General features: G+C 41.6%; 1 protein-coding gene across 1 annotated transcript in view; it reads right to left on the bottom strand.

Annotated features, from left to right (window-relative positions):
• Window positions 1–8568: 8568 nt before the first annotated feature.
• The window catches only part of ano1b (anoctamin 1, calcium activated chloride channel b), a gene marked incomplete at its 3' end in the record, with an annotated part of 124489 nt that continues 112777 nt past the window's right edge, over window positions 8569–20280 (bottom strand). The window contains exons 17-27 of the mRNA XM_080438215.1: window positions 17912–17986; window positions 16549–16750; window positions 16299–16410; window positions 15513–15570; window positions 14814–14914; window positions 13238–13380; window positions 12575–12727; window positions 12049–12101; window positions 11261–11445; window positions 9306–9411; window positions 8569–8883 (exon numbers count right to left, since the gene is read on the bottom strand). Of these exons, the coding sequence (XP_080294341.1) occupies window positions 8569–8883; window positions 9306–9411; window positions 11261–11445; window positions 12049–12101; window positions 12575–12727; window positions 13238–13380; window positions 14814–14914; window positions 15513–15570; window positions 16299–16410; window positions 16549–16750; window positions 17912–17986 (1503 nt within the window). The remainder of the gene's footprint in view (window positions 8884–9305; window positions 9412–11260; window positions 11446–12048; window positions 12102–12574; window positions 12728–13237; window positions 13381–14813; window positions 14915–15512; window positions 15571–16298; window positions 16411–16548; window positions 16751–17911; window positions 17987–20280) is intronic.

The raw sequence follows: 20280 nt of genomic DNA, 5'->3' as shown, positions 1-20280 counted from the left end.
GTTCTGATGTGATGCTTTGTGAGCTTGTAGATCTGCTATTTTGACTATGTACTAAATTTGTGAAAATATTTTTAAAGGCATACTAGGTAACGTTTTCAACAAAACTAAAGTTAAATTGTATATCTTTTGTGAGTGGCAAAAGTTTCACAACAACCACTCCATGAATTTCACCCCCGGAAGCCTTTTATTTATATATTTTCTATTGAACGTGGACTGGGGGGACTTTCCCGGGGAAATGACGTCATCTGGCCGGAAAACGGAGGTGGAAATGCACTGGTTTCCTGTTTGGCCAGGAACTACCGCAACGGTTTCCTGTTTGGCCAGGAACTATCGCGCTAATAACAAAAAGGAACCTCACGCTGATTTTAAGAGAATGTAGGATTAGAAGATCGAAAAAGAACAGAAAAAGAAAGCACAGCTCATGGTAACTAATGCTCCACTGGCTAAGAGAAACGATCCGTAGATAGTATAAAACAATTAAAAGATCGCTTTTTGAAACGCTTCCGGCTTCCGGTGAAAACGAATGGAATTCTGGGTAATCGAGGACTATGGAAATTGTATGCAGTGACGGTAGTGACCAGCAGAGGTTGCTAAAAATCGTTAGTTGTGAATTTGCATTGTACAACTTTAAATAGAAACATTTTATGTTCGCCTAAATAGTACAGTTCAACCACCACCCCACCTCCCCACAAAAATATGTATTTAGTATATTAGATGGCATAACACAGTCATTTCTATTTTATTATTATTTTTCTTTAATTAACATTTAACGTTAATGATCTTAAAGCCAAATTTATACTTAGTTTTGTAATGTAGAAATGGAAATACTAAATACTAATAAGTTACTTTCCACCAATGTGATTTAGTGACACATGGGAGCAATGTGTGACAGACACCGTTGGACACGACCAGAGGTGGACAAAGTACTCACCCCAGTACTTGAGTCAAAGTATAGACTAAATATAACTAAAAAAAGTAGCCTAATTGCTGTTAAACATACTTGCATATTCAAAAGTGCATGCTTTTAAAAACACTTTAGCAATCAAAAGCACAAGAGCATTTTCTTTTTTTAATATCAATACATTGCTGTATTGTTTTCACAAAGCTTTTACAGAACCTTATGCGATGTGAGAGTGCGGTCTAGCCAACACCAACTCGTTTCCCTCCACACTCTCCTCTCTATAGCATCAGGATCTTGAGCTCTACAGTGTTGTTAGCTAAGCTGTTGCGCCGCAGTGCATCTACGTAGGTGTGCGCTTCTTGCCTTTCCTGGCTTTTTGCCCTGGGTTGGCTCCCAATGTGTCAGTTTGCTTGCCACTAGTTCCGGGTGCCTGACACAGTGCCCTGACAGCCTCATCCTTCTCTCTCTGACTTAGTCTGTGACCCGTGGTAGGCCCCCGTAGAGAACCACATTTCTGATGTGACACCTAGTGCCTTTCGTAGCATTCTTGTGTAGACTCCATCCAGGGCCCTTGTTGTGCTGTGAGGGTCCATGTCTCAGCCCCATACAGCAGTACTGACAGAACATTATAACTCCCTGAAACCACCTAATGAATGCACTTGCTTATAGAACCACACAACGCCATGCACAGAAACACCTATAAATACTGCAATTGAATCAACAAAAAGTATAGTCATCTATATTTTGTTTAAACAATAATAACTTAGTAGTAGCTTTGAGCTAAATGAAAAAAGTTAGTCATTATCATTAGCCTACATTTTTATTTGGGTCCAAAGCCCTTGAAAGCTTATTTTTTCCAATGTATTTACAGGTCCTGGTTTAGTAAGGAATTTCACTCCAAAATTAGTAGTGGACACGGTGCGAAGTTACACCACATTTGGTTACCCATCCAATTCAGAAGTTGTTACATGACAGTCTTCCTAGAAATAGATAGCTTCATAGACTTCTTTGACGGCACTATCATCAGTGTTGCATAAATGTATGTTTTTTGTTTGTTTGTCTGTTTGTTTACATATTATCTTTTGTATCAATATGTTGGATTCATGTTAAATGTGTATTTTCAGAAATGTAACCACTTAAACCTTCAGTACTTTGTAAACTTGACCTTTGGCTCTGTACTTTTTTCTATAGAGTTCAAATATATCTAGAGAACGGACAGCCCCGCCCCCATCTATTAATTTCAATGAAAGTTGCTCACCAGTGCATGAGCCACCTGGAAGTACCTCTACATCCTGGATTGGCTCCAACGTTGGAGCCAATAAAGCAGGCGTACTAGCGTTTCAGACGATAGAAGCATCCAGAGTAGCGTTCTACTGTAAATGCAGAAGTATTGCAATACCAGTTTTGGCCGCAATACCAGATTTGGCTTCAATAATCCTCCACGGTCCTGGGGCCTTGCTTTTTTCCCTCTACACCTAACCTCTTCGCCCGAAAATAGCCGATCTACAAGCTGTTCCCCTCAGAATAGGTTTAGGTATAGGGTTCGGGTTAGGGTAAGGGTTAAGTTTATAGTTTTTGTTGACCTTATGGTTTTTGTTTATAGGTAAGGGTTGGGGTTAGGTTTTTTGTTGGGGTTTGGGTTATGGTTGGGGTTGGTGTTAAGCCCGAATCACACTTTGTGCGCGATGGTGTCGCACATTGGAAGACCCTGGGGTCTAATGTACTTACACCCCGGCCCCCTTCCTGCACCAGAAAGGCTCGCATCAAATGTGACGTAGGGAGGCTGCTGAAATGATCTCTTGTTGGGTGAAGAGCTCCTTGTGACTTTATTTGAACAGTTCTACGTATGGGAAGCAGAATCCATACTCTTTTAGAGCTGAAATGGGATAAAAAGGAGGTACTAGAAACACAGCTGCACAAGTGCTTTACAAGAGTAACCGAAGAAAAGGTACAGATACAGTACAATCAATAAAAGTAATAAAAGCAAGGTAAGATACTGTATATAATAATAGAAAAAGTCCTTTTGCACACCTACTTACTAGGACAGGTGCGTAGGAGAGAACAGTCCACGTTTAAAAAAGGAAAAGTCCCGCACACACTGTCACTTACAAGCCGATTTAACCTTTCGGTGCAACTAACCTTCATCAGGTATCTGATACCTGATGAAGATCAGTTAGGCCGAAAAGTTGCTCTGTATTAAATACATCTGCTTGTAAGTGGGCGGGACCTTTCCTTTTTCTCAAGATACTGTATATAAAATGACAAGAATAAAGTTAAATGTAAATCCTAAAAGAGAATTGATAACAAATACAAAGATCATGATCGTTAAAGTCTATAAAAGTGAGTTTTAGGAGGTGATTTAAAAGATGACACATAACAGAAAGTAAAATAAAATAAAAAATACATCCACAAAAACAAATATCATGCACTTCATTGCCCTAATTTTCCAGACTAATATTCCCATGCACGTCACTTATGGCTTTCCACGAATGCACCCCAGTGATTTGTTTGTTTCAATATCCCTGGCCAGGGCAGGCCACAGTGAAAGTTGTCACATTCAATTAAAAATAAAATACATTAGAACTTATGGCAAGATGAAGCTTCATAGGGACTATTATTAGAATCTACTGGACCAAAAAAGCTTTTTTATTGCTTAACATCATTTCTGCCCATTACTCTAGGGTTCTGTATCAGTGCCAAAGCTACCTGCATTCCAAATGTTAGTGGCATTGGACCATCTCAATGTTGAAAAAGAGAAGAGTGATTTGAAACCCGTCCTAGCTTTATTCCGACTGTGTCACACTTAACTCTTTGACTGCCAGAGTATTTTCATAAAGTACTCCCCCAGTGCCAGCAATTTTCGTGTTTTTTTGTTTTGTTATTTTGGTACTTAATTTCCATATAAACTGTCCAAGTTGGACTTTTGAACTCATATGATCACCCACCACTAGAGAGCAGCACATAGCCATCTTCATCAGCTTGATCACTCACTGGCCCTGTTCACAGCCAGTGCAATTGTCAAATACATGAATCCGGATGTGAAGTCGTCACAGATTCTCTGATCGGCGAAAATTACGATGTGATACACGACGGCGATGACTGATCGTCACCCAGACCATAGATTATAGAAGAGAACCTGTCCGTTTGTTTGTTATACCATGTGAAAAACCGTTTGTTTACCTATTATGGACGAAAATGACCGGGAAAAAAAATCAAAAACCGGAAACGGAATCCAGGTCATGAAACCGGATGCAGATGTGGGTGAAGTAAGTGGAACTCGAAAATAACATTGAATATTAAGCAGCATAGCGCAATCAGAGATTAAACAATGAACGCGCGTCCAGCGCGTCCAGCGCGTCGAACGCGTCGACGGCCAACTGGACAAAGTAGCACTTGACGCGTTATCGCGTCGTCCGCAGTCAAAGAGTTAACGCGTAAAAGGTTGCCTAGTTAAAAATTCACAATACGCTTCATCGCGACACGTTGTGAGCTAGTAGTTCTGCTATTGTTAAGGTGTGAGTGTAAATTAATTATTACTTCTCAGTGAGCATACTGTTATGTACAGTATGACAGAGACCTTGCCGATTCACTTTTTTTTCTCCACTGTCGGTGTGTAACAGCCATTCACAGCCATACGGAGTGGCATGTATTCACCATATCTCTGAAGTTTAACCCAACTTAAATAAAAAACATCAAAGCTATCAACACTTTGTGCATCTGTAATGTAAGAAGGAATATAAAGACTGCATCAGCTGTGTTCACTACTGTATATAACATACATACCAAATACAGTCACCTGTAAAATTATTGGCATTATTGGCAACCTTTATTGATAAGGCAATCAATGAATAAAAATTACAAGTATTAAAAACAACAACAGCAACAACAATAAAACAACAAAAGATTCACAATTATGTCTATGCCTAAGATGAAGTGCAAGTTATTACTTTTGGCTTATTTGACATTGTCCTGCAAAAGCGCACAAAAAAAAAAAAAAAAAAGCCCATTACACATACAGCCAAATAGTTCAGTGGGTCATGAATGTTTGGCTTTTTTCCCCCACGGAAATATGGAGGCTGAAAACCTGAAAATCTTATCTCCAAATCTCACTGCCTCTGTGACCGTGTCAGAGGGAAGCAACATAAAGGGAAACAAACAACTACGATTAGTGACACAATAATAGTTTATTTACCGGAGGAAATGGGAGAAGAATACTGTGAGTCTAGCAGCCCCAAGAGGCCGTGCTGCTCCTTACACCCGACTGGACCAAAGGGGTTTGAACCAACTCACATTGCCATCCTTAGAGCCTAGTGGGGCTAAACATGAAAAATAAAAAGTTCGCAATTTGGCCTGAGGGTGGTGCAAGAGTGCAACAGTTCATGGGGTTAACTCAAATGGTTTAGGCTTCATCCTCCGTATAGCATGAAGGTGGCCAGCAAATTCCATGACAATCCAGCCAGTTGCTTTCGAGATATCTTGATTTGGATGACAGTGTGTTGTTAAGGTTGAAGTCTTTCCATCATCCCTTCTCGTCATCAGTTTATGCTTGGGAAGCCTTTTCTGTACCGTGTTAATGCCGAGGGAATGCAGACCATATCGACTCAATACAAATGTAGACGCTGAAACAAGGTGGGTGAGCCCTGGGAGGCACAGCGGAGGGAGTGCCTATGCCAAGTGGCATCCGAGTAGCATACCGATAGGGTGGGAATTACTTTTATACAATTTTGAAATGACATGGTTAGTGCCCACATGGAGTATCCACCCTGATACTGGGAGGTCAGGGTTCAATCCCCGGCCTGAGTCACACCGAAGACTATAAAAATGATGCATCCCTGCTTTGGCACTCTGCATCAAGGGTAGGACTGGGGGTAAGTCCCTGCGACATACTAGCGCCATGTCCAGGTAGTGTACTTGTACATCATGGCCGGGGGATGTACTTGTTACACTAAGCTGCCTCATGCTACATAAACAAGAGATAGACTTCTGACCTATGGGCCACTTGGCTCTGGAACCATTGGTTCTCAAGGCTACTTATGTGATATGTATATATACAATGCCTTTAAGATAATAAGTCATTTATCAGTGTGCCAACAATTCTGGAGGTGACTGTATTTTCTAACAGGATAATTATCTCAAGTCGTTTGCAATATTACTATAATGGTGCAAACTTTATCTTAATTTCCCATTACATATTACAAGCAATACCCTCTGTACAAATATGTGCTAGCAAATCTCAAAAATCTGTGTTACCATGCCTGATTTCTTCCTCTGTGTTCCTTAAAGCTTGGGCAATATGATTTCGCTATGCATATTGTTGCTGTCAGGCAGAAACCTCATATCGCCATATTTAGTTTCGCACAAAAGTTGCAAAATAGCCAATCTACAAACGACATGTTGTGAGCTTGTAGATCTTTTTTTTTTGTGCTATTTTAATAATAATAATAATAATGATGAATTGCATTTTTATAGAAGCATTTCTAATGTGAGCAAGTGAACATGGTTTAGTGTGTCTGTGGGTTTTATAAATGCTGAACCAAAATAGATGATATAATATGAATTATATAAAAAGTATTAACAAGAGCTTGCGACTAAATAATAACTATTTTGGATCTATTGGATCACAGGTAATTGTTTTCCATTTTCTTTAAAAGTAACAGTTTTGTACGTGCAAGGTTTCCATCCAACAGCGACGATATGTAACCTTTCAGTTAAGCAAAGATCTATTGGCTATAAGAACATGTACATAATGTTCTCCATAACACTTGCAGGGCTGTGTTTTTAAAGCTGACCATATCTCATATGTTAATGAAGTTATTGTTATTGCACAGATTTCCAGTGACAAAAACAAACAAACATTTTAGCCAGCTATAAGCTTCATGCCTCCCATCACCAGTGCTGATGTAATGTTGGTGCTATACAATATATATTGTCATTGTCTTAGTTATTCAAAAACATACAGTTGTAAGATTACAAAGACAGTGATGTTTTCTTCTTCTTCTTTAAAGACAGTAGTAGTCAGTCTTATAAGTGCTGGAAGACATAAACATAGTTACAACCGAGAGCTCTAATCTCCAGATGAAGCTGTGGTTAACTTAAGACATTGCTTTGTGTTTCAGTGAAAGAAAATGGCAGAGTGAACTCTCTCTCGTTCTCTCTCTCTCTCTCTCTCTCTCTCTCTCTCTCTCTCTCTCTCTCTCTCTCTCTCTCTCTCTCTCTCTCTCTCTCTCTCTCTCTCTCTCTCTCTCTAGTCTCTCAGCCTACTACATGTTCTCAGAAAGCTCCTCTTCCATAAGTCCATTCCCTAGTCAATCATCAGAGAGCTGCTCTTCCATTTGCTGGAATGTTCCGGACAAGAATAAGGGCACAGACTTGGTTACACCTCAGCTGTCGAGTTAGCTTCACCAGCTGGCAACCCTAGCCTGGAATCCTAGACTTATTCACTCCGTTCAGCGGACTTCTTTTTCTCACTTTGCTTCTTAGTCCGGCCATGGTCCTATTTGACTTGTATTTCCAAAGTCAAGAAGTGACCCGACTTTTACATTGGAAGTCTGGCACAGACCAATCAGAAGCTGCGGCTTCTTTGTGCCCGTCCTACCCCTTGGAAATAGGATCTTTACCAGACTGAGTCGTGAAGTGAGAAAATAAATCCGCCGAACGGAGCGAATCATTCTGGATCCCAGGCTATAGCAACCCTGCTATTCTGATTTGGCTGGGGGTATAGCTTCTCAGTAGAGTGATATTTACTTGTTAAAGAGTAATGAAACACTAAGGCCTTGTTTGAATTTTGAAAATCTGATACATTTTGACATTTCTTGCCACAATACTTATGAATTTTAGAGTGGACAGGAGATTTGTTTAGTGGATATAGCATCAAACTGAAAGGCCTTAATGTCTTTACACACCGGGGTCATGGCGTAGAAATGATCCAACAAAAATGTGTCTGCAAATATTTGGCTTCAAGCTATTCATGTAGTCGATGCCTCGTTCATACAGGTTGATGTTTTTATTCGCGGTGAAAAATCTCCAAAACATATATTTTTGGGTGAATTGACCCATTGTCAGCCTTCTGATTGGTCCCTGACTGACTAACCAGCAGGCTCTTTCTGCCTTGTTCTACCCTGGTTCCACCCTCGTTCCGCCTTATGGTTGTTTATGTGGAATTATCTAAAACATTAAAAAAAAACATAATTTATGCCCAGTCAGTCACTATACTGCACCTGAGATGTTCCTTTTTTACTGAGACCAAGTTTAAATAAGAATTGAATACACTGAATATCAATACGAAGCAACTGAAAAACATGTTATTTCAATGGTAGTGGATGGAGAGAAAGGATTTTTGTCCCAACCAAGAAACGGCAACCAATGGAAGAACCACAGGGCGGGACTTGACAAAGGGTCAATTAATCAGACAAAAGAAAAAAGAGGACCTTTGGTGTTTCATTACTCTCTAAGTACTAACCCACTGCATTCAAGTTGTTGGCGTTGTTACTGTGGACTGTGGATCGCGGGCGGAGCACTGGGCTGTGGGCTTTGCTGGGCCTGGGGGGCGGCTGTGGGGCTTTGCTAGGGGGGGGCTGTGGGTCTGGCATGTGGGCTTTGCTGGGGGGGGGCTGGGAGACTGGCACGTGGGCTTTGCTGGGGGGCGGCTGTGGGGCTTTGCTAGGGGGGGGCTGTGGGTCTGGCATGTGGGCTTTGCTGGGGGGGGGCTGGGAGACTGGCACGTGGGCTTTGCTGGGGGGCGGCTGTGGGGCTGGCATGTGGGCTGCTTTACTGGGGGGCGGCTGTGGGGCTGGCATGTGGGCTTTGCTGGGGGCTGGCTGGGGGACTGGCATCATGCAGTCCAGGATGTGCATCTTGCCTTGTTCCTCCTTCATAAAGAGCTCCACCAGCAGGATCTTCTCTTCGTGGATTTGGAGACTGATGTCCTTGGGAATGTCGGGAATCAGCCAGTCCACGACGTCGCTCATCAGCAGCACCACGTTCTGTGAACGTGCGGGTGTGTGCGTGTGCGTGTGCGTGTGTGTGTGTGTGTGTGTGTGTGTGCGCACGTGCGTGTTGTTAGAGGGGAGAAATACAATAAAGATTATTATTATTGCACTATGTGCAACTATACAAAACATTATGAATTATCTTTTAATTTACTCTGTCCAGTAAAATTGCACACTCATTTCCCAATATAGGCAAATTCTATACCCTAAAGTGCAACAGATTAACCATAACCTGAACAACATAAGAGAAGAGAAAACGTATTTTAAAGTTTTTGTCTGAGAAATAATTGAAATTATCTTTTTTTCAGTTTCTTTAATCTAATTTTGTAAAAAGAAAAGGAATCGTATCATGAACAGTATCATACATCTAATCAAATTGTGAGTTGAGGGAATCGCTGCATTGGTAAATGCTTTACCTGAAAGAGTATGACGAAGGCCAGGCGCACAGCAAGGATAGCATAGAATTCCTTGGAGATCTCGTAGGGAGTGGCTGACCAAGGTGGTTCCCTGTAGTCTTTATACCTGCAGAGGGAAGGAAAAAACATTCCATCTCTGATTTAGATGTCTATTAAAGCCTCACAATGTAGCTTTTATTATTATATATGTATTGCTTATACAATTGGGGTGGTTGTATTTTGTCTCCCTGCTCTTCTATTGAGACATTTAGATTGTGTCAAAGGTCATACACCAGAATCTGACACCAATTTTGACCTGATGGTCAAGATTCAATTTATCCCCTGAGCAGGCAAGCAGGCTCTATTAGCTCAATGGTAAAAATGTAAGCATTTGCGCAGAAAACTGGGTTCAAATCAAGGGTGGAAGAGGAAAATTACATAGTGCAGCTTTTTTTTTTAAGTTCTATTTGAGAACATTTAACTAATAAGCAATTTAAAGCAAACAAATGAATGGATATTAGATCAAAACTAGTATATTAAATTTAGAGCGATCTAGAGTTCGGTTCACAACGTGTCAGAGTGACTTGAGTGTGATGACGTGGTCGTGGTCCGTCCACTGGTCACCATGATTCATTTTTTTTTAAATAATTGTTTTTATCCCATGATTTTGTAACCCTTTTTAACCCGGTGCCAATTATCTAAGTGATCCTGGGAGCCCAGAGCAGAGCTCATGCCTCCTTCAATGCATGAGAGCCAACTGACCTTCTTATCACCTGGGGGGAGTTTCCCCGGTAGGACGTAGCGCGTGGAAGGAACACGTTATTCCAACCAGTTCCCTTCCCCTCCATCAGGCGCCCCGGCTGTCATGGGGGAGGCGGTATGGTCACCATGATTCAGAAATAACTATGCCCATATATGGGCATATACTGATGACATCAGGGATCTCCATATATGGACATATAAGGACTAGGACTGACAGTGACCCCAATGGACCCCCGTCACTATAATGATAACGAGCTTTATTTATACTAGTCCATACCCGGTCGACACATCCGTGGGGGGATATGCGCACATGATCTGGCAACCCGGGAGGCAGCCCCGTTACCATGGCGACAGTGTTTTACACAAAAACACTAATAAACATCTGAGAAAAACAGGCTTCGCTGTTAGGTGCACATGGTAATGTTCAATGGCTGTGGAGAACCGGGCAGAGCAATTTTGGCCTCACCAACCATGACACCATGACAGAGGTTTGTCAAATTATAGGAGGATAGCACTTTCCATACATAGAAATGCAGCTGTGCAAGTGCTGTACAATACAGCGAAAAATGTAAACAGTTTTTTTTGCTTGCTTTAACCAGTTTATTACAAAACAATGACATTTAGTATGAATCGACCCCTTCACTTTGTTTTATATTTTGCTGACAGGGTATCCGTTAAATGTTCTCAAATAGAGCTTTCAAATTAAAGCTTCACTATGTAACTTTCGTCTTCTACCCCGGATTTGAATCCAGTTTTATGCGCAAGTGCTTACATGTTTATCATTGATCTAATAGAGCCTGCCTGCTTGCTCAGGGGATAAATTGAATCTTGACCATCAGGTCAAAATTGGTGTCAGATCCTGGTGTCTAGGTGACCTTTGACACAATCTATAAATGTCTCAATAGAAGAGCAGGAGACAAAATACAACCACCCCAATTGTATAAGCGTGTTAACATACTCTACCATACAGATTGGACAAATCTGTACAAATTGGAAATTACTTTTTAATCCTTAAACAAAAGTTACATAGTGCCGCTTTAATTAGAAAACAAAGCACATTTTTTCCCCCTTTTTTTAAAAAAATAGGAAGTTAAAACATAATAATCAACATAATAATCTGTGGTTGGAGAGTCCTAGACTCTCCAAAAAGGGGAATGATATCAGACCCAAAACATCTGGCATGGGTCAGGCTCTTGACTTGCTAGACTCCTCACCTGCACATCTCAACGGAGTAGCCCAGGTGCATGGGGTCCATGGGTTCTGTGCCATTCTGGAAGTGGCTGACATTAAAATAAGACAGGGTGTGGTTGACGAAGCCATGCATGGACCCATCAGGACTGTACATGTACTGGTAGACCAGCCGAGGGATGAAGTCCGACGTGAAGGATATGACAAACGCCTGGAGTTGGGAGGGTTGAAAGAATGCGTGGTGAAGAAATAGGCAACGGGGAGAGAGAGAAAGAGAGATGGAGACAAGGAGGGAGACAAAGGGAGAGCAAGGTGAACAAAAACAGTATGAAGACAGGGAGAGTAAGAGCAATAGGGGGAGAGACATGCAAGGACAGAGGAGAGAACGTGGAATAGAAATGTTAATGGTGATTGATTGCATATACATGAACATGAACAATGTTAGCCTGTATTGGCCTATGGGTCATATTTAGATGATCTATGACACAGAGTACAGAACTCAAAGCGTTCGGGGTGTTTCCCCTCCAATTCTGTTAGTTAGACGGTTGATAAGACTAACTTGAAGCTGGTCTTGGCACAAAGTGCAAACTCTGTGCGTTAGATAGCAGTGCGCCCTGATTGCACCATACCACACCTCATTTCAAGGCCAACAAATAGGCCGCATGTGCGTTGGTTGGAATATATCAAGTTAGCGCATAAGATAGCTGGCCCTATAGACCAAAAAGGACTAGTGATCAATGCAGAGTGATTAAACACCAGGGAGCTGAGATGTGAGGTGTGTGTCTTGCCATGTGTAAGCTGAAGCTCTACTTACATTAATTATGACAGCCACTTTCGCCACCGTTCTGAGTAAGTTGTACCATATACCTGAAAACACACACAAGGAGAAGTTGATTTTCAAAGGCTTTATTTTTCAGGCTACATTGAGCCTAGGTGCCCGGACCGGGCTACGCCAGCCGTCCGGGCTTCAAAGGCTTAATTAATATCAAACATACCATCATCTGGTCAAGTGGTTGTTTTTACTGAAAAAACATATTTAAAGGCAGACCTGTCTTGTGTGCTTGATCGTGTATGTGTGTGTGTGTGTGTGTGTGTGTGTGTGTGTGTGTGTGTGTGTGTGTGTGTGTGCAAAAAATTAAATATTTTGACATAGGTATTATATTTTCGGCAGAATACGTATAGGCTGTTTAGATAATCTGATTGTCAGCTTCGCTTATAGCATGTTGAAAAAAGGACATTTGAAATTACTATACGCCCAAGTTTAATAAATGACGGGCCAACGCAATTAGGCATGTAATGCTGTTTTCAGTAGTTATGGTGTATATAGATTGTCAACCTACCAATATCTTTAGCCCTGGCTGCCACAGGCCGTCGGAGCTCAGCAACAAACTTCTTGGCATCAAGTCGGATCTCAATGATGTTGTTCAGGAGAGCAAAGAGAGGCGCCAGAGGGAAAGACGCCACGAACAACGTCACAAAACCAAACTGAATGACTAGAGAGAGACAGAGTGATAGAAGAAATAGAGAGAGTTTGAAGTTATATACTATGGTATGGATTCAATCGAATCAATTGCTTTTTTTATAGGAATCTCACATAAACAGAATCATAGAATAACAGCTGTACTGTGTTGTGTGTTGTACAAAGAACTCCACTACACAGTTTCTAGGTGTGTGCTTGGCTCCTGTAATTGCTGCTAGTTTCTATATGTATTATTAGGCTTCTTGGGTATCATAGAAGCCTTCGCTGCACTGCTCTGTCTCACAATGCCAAAGCATATTTTATTAATTAATGGATTGTTGTTCAGAAGTGAACCCATAGCCACTTCATCATTAGAGACACCTAGGAATGTGTGTGTGTGTGTGTGTGTGTGTGTGTGTGTGTGTGTGTGTGTGTGTGTGTGTGTGTGTGTGTGTGTGTGTGTGTGTGTGTGTGTGTGTGTGTGTGTGTGTGTGTGTGTGTGTGTGTGTGTGTGTGTGTGTGTGTGTGTGCACGTGGTACTGACTCATTTCCATGTACTCTGGTGTTAATCCGGCGAACGGCTCTAAGAAGTGGTCTATCTCATATCTTTGCAGCTTCTTCTCTCTCTCCTCCTCCTGGAAAGGCATGCGCTTTGACTTGATGTACCGGATCAACTTCTTCAGCTTTCTGAGGGACACACGCACCCGCACGTGTACGCACACACACACACACACACGCACACACACACACACACACATACACAAACACACAGACACAGACACAGACACAAACACAAACACAGACACAGACACAGACACAGACACAGACACAGACACAGACACAGACACAGACACACACACACACACACACACACAGACACAGACACACACACACACACACACACACACACACACACACACACACACACACACATAAAAAATAATGTCAATGTTCATTTTTTGGGTGCATACCGATGAGTAATAATGTGTTTGCACATTAAATGTTCAATATTATTTGCGATATTAAAAGCATACAGTACTGAGGTCATATGTCTATGTGTCCTATCAAATTGTCCTTGAGGAAGACAATGAACCCTAATCATTTCACCTCCTTCAAACCCAGCTCACACATTGTATGATGTTTTGACTTAAAGGGTTAGTTCAGATTTTTTGAGTATTTTCTGTAGGAAATACTTACCATTAATGTAGTGGTTGCAAAGGTATTAATTGATTGCCCGAGTCCCATGGTCAGAGTTATGGTCCGGTTCTGATAAATATGAAGTAGTTCCGGTAGATTAGTAGATTTGGTGGGGGCCGCTCATTAAAAATTAATTCATTAAAAAACTAGCGTCATTTGTATTGTTGACCTATTTCTACCATATAGAGCAGGTTTCGTTCAATTTCGACCCCTCTGTCACATGGTACTAATGTTTGTGTCCAGAATCACTGCGCCGCGGCAGCCTACTCACGCACAAAATATATGACACAAAAAATAGTACCATGTGACAGAGGAGTCGAAATTGAACGAAACCTGCTCTATATGGTAGAAATAGGTCAACAATACAAATGACGCTAGTTTTTTTAATTCATTTATTTTTAATGAACGGCCCCCACCAAATCTACTAATCTACCGGAACTACTTCATATTTATCAGAACCGGACCATAACTCTGACCACGGGACTCAGGCAATCAATTAATACCTTTGCAACCACTACATTAATGGTAAGTATTTCCTACAGAAAATATTCAAAACATCTGAACTAACCCTTTAAGCTGCACTATGTAACTTTCCTCTTCTACCCCGGATTTGAACTGAGTTTCCTGCGCAAGAGCTGACTTTTTTTTTTTACCATTGATCTAATTCCTGCTTGCTCAGGGGATAAATACAATGTGATCCTGTGTCTAGGTGAGACATGACCTTTGACCTTTGTCTCAATAGAAGAGCAGGGAGACAAAATACAACCACACCAATTGTAAAACTTATATTGTATTAACATTCTCTACCATACAGATTGGACAACATGACATTTTATTCATTAAAAAATAAGTGACATAGTGGTGCTTTAAGAGGATCAGCTTATTGCTAAGAACAAAAAAAGTTTGAAGGGTTGTATATTTACGGTATTCCGATCTCAAACAGGTTGTTCTGAATGAGCTGTTTCCCCAGCATGGTGATGCTCAGCTGGATGCACAGCTCCATCAGGCAGCCCCCATGAGCACACTGGAAAAGAACGCAGTGTCACACAGTTACACTGGGGAAGATTTGTTTTAGTCAATCAGTTTTTAACTCATTCTGTGCCAAAGACATGTGCACGTCCATTTTTTTTTTCATTTGCCCAGGGTGCCAAAGACTTGTGCATGTCCAAAACTGTGTTTTCAGTGTTTACCACTAGGTGGCGGTCTTGCTCTTCCTATGAGCCACCATTTCAGACTCTCAGGCAGAGAGATCTAGAGATCATGTGGTCGCAACATTTTATGCTCCATCTGCTTTCTGGTCTAGCGTCTGCAGAAAATCAGCTGTTGCTTGAGTTGCTTCCCCCCCCCCTGCATTTTTGGCCCAGACATGCTGTTTTCAATGAGAAAGTGCACAGTGATAGCCCCTGTGATTACCAACCATTAGAGGATCGATCATACTAAAGATAAATATTCTGCGACTATTTAAAAAGGTAAGATAAATGAAAAATCTATTTTTTACTTGGCACTGAAAAATGTATGCATTAAAAAAAACACAGGAATCAAACTGACAGCTTGTGCTTTAGATTGGCAATTCAGCGTTCAACACGGTATAAAATATGGCTTACGCGTGGTTAATATCTTACCTCTTCCATTCTGTATGACTCAAACACATATAAGTAGCTGCCTGGTCTGCCCACCAGCCTTTAAGGGAAAATAAACATAATGGTTAAGGAGCGGAAATCAATTATTGAAACGGGAAGAGGACGGGGAAGAGGACGGGGAAGAGGACGGGGCAAAACGCCCAAAGTCCTACCTAAAAGCACCTCCATTCCTACCTACACCCCCAGGAACATACCCCAACCCTCACCCCCAGCCCAATACCCCCCTCCCCCCCCCCCCCCCAGATGAGTATAAAACAATCTCATTTTATGTATGTATGCATTTGGCAGTCGCGGGTGGCGCAGTGGTAAAGTGCTTGCCCAGGAGGTCGTGGGTTCAAATCCACCATGGTGCATCCGGCTTTGTCGAGTGCACCGCGGATACAATTGGCCCGTGTTCGGGGGAGGGAAGCCGGGCGGGGAGAATTGTCATTGCACGTAATCCTATGTGCTGGGGGGGCAGCACGTGTCAGCAGGGAGTGTTGGGCGGGAGGAGTAGGACGAAGGCTCTCTACGTCCTCCCGGTGGGGGCTCCTCACTGGCAGTTTAATCATTAGGATACAACAGCAGTGACAACACAGACATGTGTGCGGAGGAAACAATTGGCATTATGACAACAAAAAAAAGGGGTAAAAAGCAAAAATATATATAATAATAATAATAATAATAATAATAATAATAATAATGTATGCATTCACCAGCTAACACGATAGTCATGATTATGACAGGGCTCAGGGGTGTCAATGGGTGATGTGAGTTTAGGCTACTAACCTTCCTCTGAAGAAAGCAATGTAGATAATGGGTGTGAAAGCGTTCACAAATTTCAGGATGAAGGTCTTAAAAATAAGGCGTTCCTCAAAACTCTTGTCTGTCTTTGGGACCTCTGAAAAAAAAACGGAGAGCAAGTTGATCCACACAAAACATAACATTAAATCGTTAATCGCAATTATTTGAGTGACAATTAATCGTCAACTTAAATGTGTAATCGTGACAGCCTTAGTAGTCGTGTCCCACTACTCACCTAACACAGTCAACCATCGTGCCACTGCTCCGTACACCTCATCCAGTATGAGTATCACCACCAGGTTGATGATGGCCGCAGTGGTTTTGACCGTCAGGCGGACGTGGCTGCGCGTGATGGGGTTGGAGCTCATGTGGAGAGCTGCCTTGGTGGAAATTCGATAAAGGATCACCCCAAACACAAGGGCAAATGTCACACCAATCTGATTAGAGAGAGAGAGAGAGAGAGAGAGAGAGAGAGAGAGAGAGAGAGAGAGAGAGAGAGAGAGAGAGAGAGAGAGAGAGAGAGAGAGAGAGATAGATTTCATATTAGAGGTGTGTGGAGAGTCATTTGGATGAGGGAGGTGTATATCTTATTCATCCTCTGTTAAAGTTGTACAATGCAAAATCACAACTAACGATTTTTAGCAACCTCTGCTGGTCACTACCGTCACTGCATAGAATTTCCATAATCCTCGATTACCCAGAATTCCATTCGTTTTCACCGGAAGCCGGAAGCGTTTCAAAAAGCGATCTTTTAATTGTTTTATACTATCTACGGATCGTTTCTCTTAGCCAGTGGAGCATTAGTTACCATGAGCTGTGCTTTCTTTTTCTGTTCTTTTTCGATCTTCCAATCCTACATTATCTTAAAATCAGCGTGAGGTTCCTTTTTGTTAATAGCGCGGTAGTTCCTGGCCAAACAGGAAACCGTTGCGGTAGTTCCTGAGGACGTCGGCCACGACGTCATGACGTTGGCCAGGAACGTCATTTTCCCGGGAAAGTCCCCCCCGTACACGTTCAATAGAAAATATATAAATAAAAGGCTTCCGGGGGTGAAATTCACGGAGTGGGTGTTGTGAAACTTTTGCCACTCGCAAAAGATATACAATTTAACTTTAGTTTTGTTGAAAACGTTACCTAGTATTACTTTAACATAGCTCTTCACCTCACAGCAAATCTAATACATGTTCAGATTAGATTTAGGAGTCAAGTGTAATAGTAAATTGTCATATCTGAGTCACAATAAATGTTAAACCTGTTTGGAGAATAGCTTTGGAGTTAACTCTTATATTGTTACAAAATGCGTTTCGGTAATACATCAAATCAGACCTAGAAAAATGTCAGGCCAGGTAGTAGAGCCAATCAGGACGAAATAGGACTCGTCTTGATGACATGATGACTATAGAGATGTTTTGCAAAAATCGGCCTCCTGGTGGCGCTATAACAGGCCAATGTGAAAACAATTCCAACGGTGCCAGAGATTAGCTGTACACAGACGGACGGACGGACGGACAGGGAGCAAAACATAGTCTCGGCCGCGCCTTCGACCTGGCGGAGACAAAAAGTGGCATAATTATGTTGAGTCAAGTATTTGTTCTCACCATTAACAGCATCATGACCACGTTGGTCATGTAGGCAGGGAGACGGTCTCGACACGTCAGCTTCTCTTTATCCCTCTAAATAAGACAGATTCCAACATTTAGACCCTAAAATGTATAGTCACATCGCTAAAACACACTGGAACAAAACAACATGCAAAGTGCATAGCATTATTGTTCTGTCAAAGCAATTGTTCCACGTTTAGCGTCCACTAAATGCTGTGCAGTGACTCTGTAAATTGTACCTTTAAAGATTAGACGTTGCAGCCACTGAATAACTTACTGTATCTGCATTGCAACTGCATTCGTAGTTATAATGAGTATAGGGTCATGCAAACCACAGACATTGAGGAATTGAACAGTATTACTAATACAAGCCCATCAGGCTTGAAATCTTATTTTTGTATGAATGAATCTTGACGTTTTTGCCTTCAGATTCTGCATAGAACCACTGCACGTTAACTGAATGTTAACTTAATTCTATTAAAATTGGAATCTCTTGTGATTTGAATACATTTGCCTTTCAATATGTTTACAGTTTGAATCCGTAGTTAGTGCTCTGAACACTACAAACAAGAAGAAACAAGATCCTGCACTTTTGAGCTCAAGACTGTTAAGTCAAGTTTGCTGTGGATACACAGACTTATACCATGCTTAGAGCCAGATCCTTACCACACCAAAACCTAATCTACTAACAGTGTTTAAACTTAAAATGAATCAATCAAACCACACCAAACCCATGCTGAAACGTGTTAAATAAACTACAGCAAACATCATTTGATTGGTCGGGGTTGCTGTCGACTATCATTCATCCATTCTAGCACAAATGTTATGCCATGCTGGGCACAGAGAATACTTGATTCTGATTGGCCGGAGGGTGTTTATTATTTTCTGCAGACTGCAGTCTCATAACCGTTCTAAAGGAATATGCACAAGGTGGTATTGCGCTCATTTAAGCTAACATTAGGTACAAAATATATTTCAAGTCCTAGTGCTAAAGGTCTGTTTCCTCCTTGACAATGATCCTTGGTAGTTACCATTATATATCCCAGGCCAATTATTTTTATTGCAGAAAACATGTGCATTTAAAGCTACAATCCGTTGTTTCTCTCTCCCAACAGAGAACAAACTACAATAAAGATGGCGGCACCATCTCGTGTCCAATCTGGTACATTTTCTGTTTCAATTTATTGATATACAATACAGATTGGTTAAAATAATGTTCTATTCATTCAAATAAATCACAGATTGTAGCTTTTAGGCTATTGTGTTAAAAAGCTGCATTCATTTGGACGCATCCAACAGCTCACCACGGTTGGGTTTCTCCACATTATTAACACATTGTGTGCCAAAAACGGTCCTGACCGTTTTTGAGAATCCATGCGTCATATGCCATAAACGGTCCGGACCGTTTTTGACCCAATTTTATTTTTATACGTGGGGCCCACGTGGGGCGCTCTAACTTTGGGATCATCCAAGGAGTCTCTGAGAAGGAGAGGCCGGGTGTGGATCCATGTCAAAAATCCTTCCGGTCGGCCGCTCCAATGTTAACTCCTTGACTAAAAGCTTAATATCTCCATTTATTTTTAACGTGGTGGAAGTGAGACGTTTTCGATCGGCGATCACTCTGCAATGGAGGATCGCGTTAGAAATATTATTGTTCCAGGCGTTAGTCGGGACCCTCCGCCGTCTCACACGCACGCTTTGTTTACATGCACTTCCGCGTCGGGGCTTCTACAGCACGAAACGTATCAACGTAAGTGGATGGAAGATATGCAGGCACTGAACGTACAATATTTTAATAAACCTCTGGCACACAATGTGTTAATACAAAAGAAAAACAAAAAGACTAAAATCATGGTTTCTCGGTTGTTACTACAGTTTCAGTAGTAAAGTACGATTTATTCCAAGGTTGACAAAGATATTTGTCCACACGAAGTATCAATGCAAAGAGAGTATTGCCCAAAAAAAACACTACTTATATTTTTAATTGTCGACGTGGCCATGGTATAGCGGGGCGCGGGAGTCATTAATTAAGTTCTATAATTAGCCTCTGCGTTGTGCACCATTATTTCCCAATCAAAATGTGGTTCACTGGATAGTGAAAGCAGGACCAGTCAGTGTTCAAATGTTTTCTAACACATCAGGACACATGTTTCAGAACGAGAATCCCGCCAGGAGGCACGTCCCAATAATAATACTTACACATGCATGAGTGTGCATCATAGTTGTGCGGCATATCATGTCATGTTTAGTATGTCTGTGGTAATCAAACGTGGGCTTTAACTGATCTGCATCAGTCTCCCGTGCATGTGCACAAGTACAGGATGTACAGTGTCGGATTACGCACGCTCTGTCTCACTAGTAGTGGA

Source organism: Gymnoscopelus braueri (assembly GCF_963280865.1).
Source record: "Gymnoscopelus braueri genome assembly, chromosome: 9".
NCBI classification, from domain to species: domain Eukaryota; kingdom Metazoa; phylum Chordata; class Actinopteri; order Myctophiformes; family Myctophidae; genus Gymnoscopelus; species Gymnoscopelus braueri.
The sequence above is the reverse complement of the archived record's forward strand: the minus strand, read 5'-3'. Positions and strand labels throughout refer to the sequence as shown.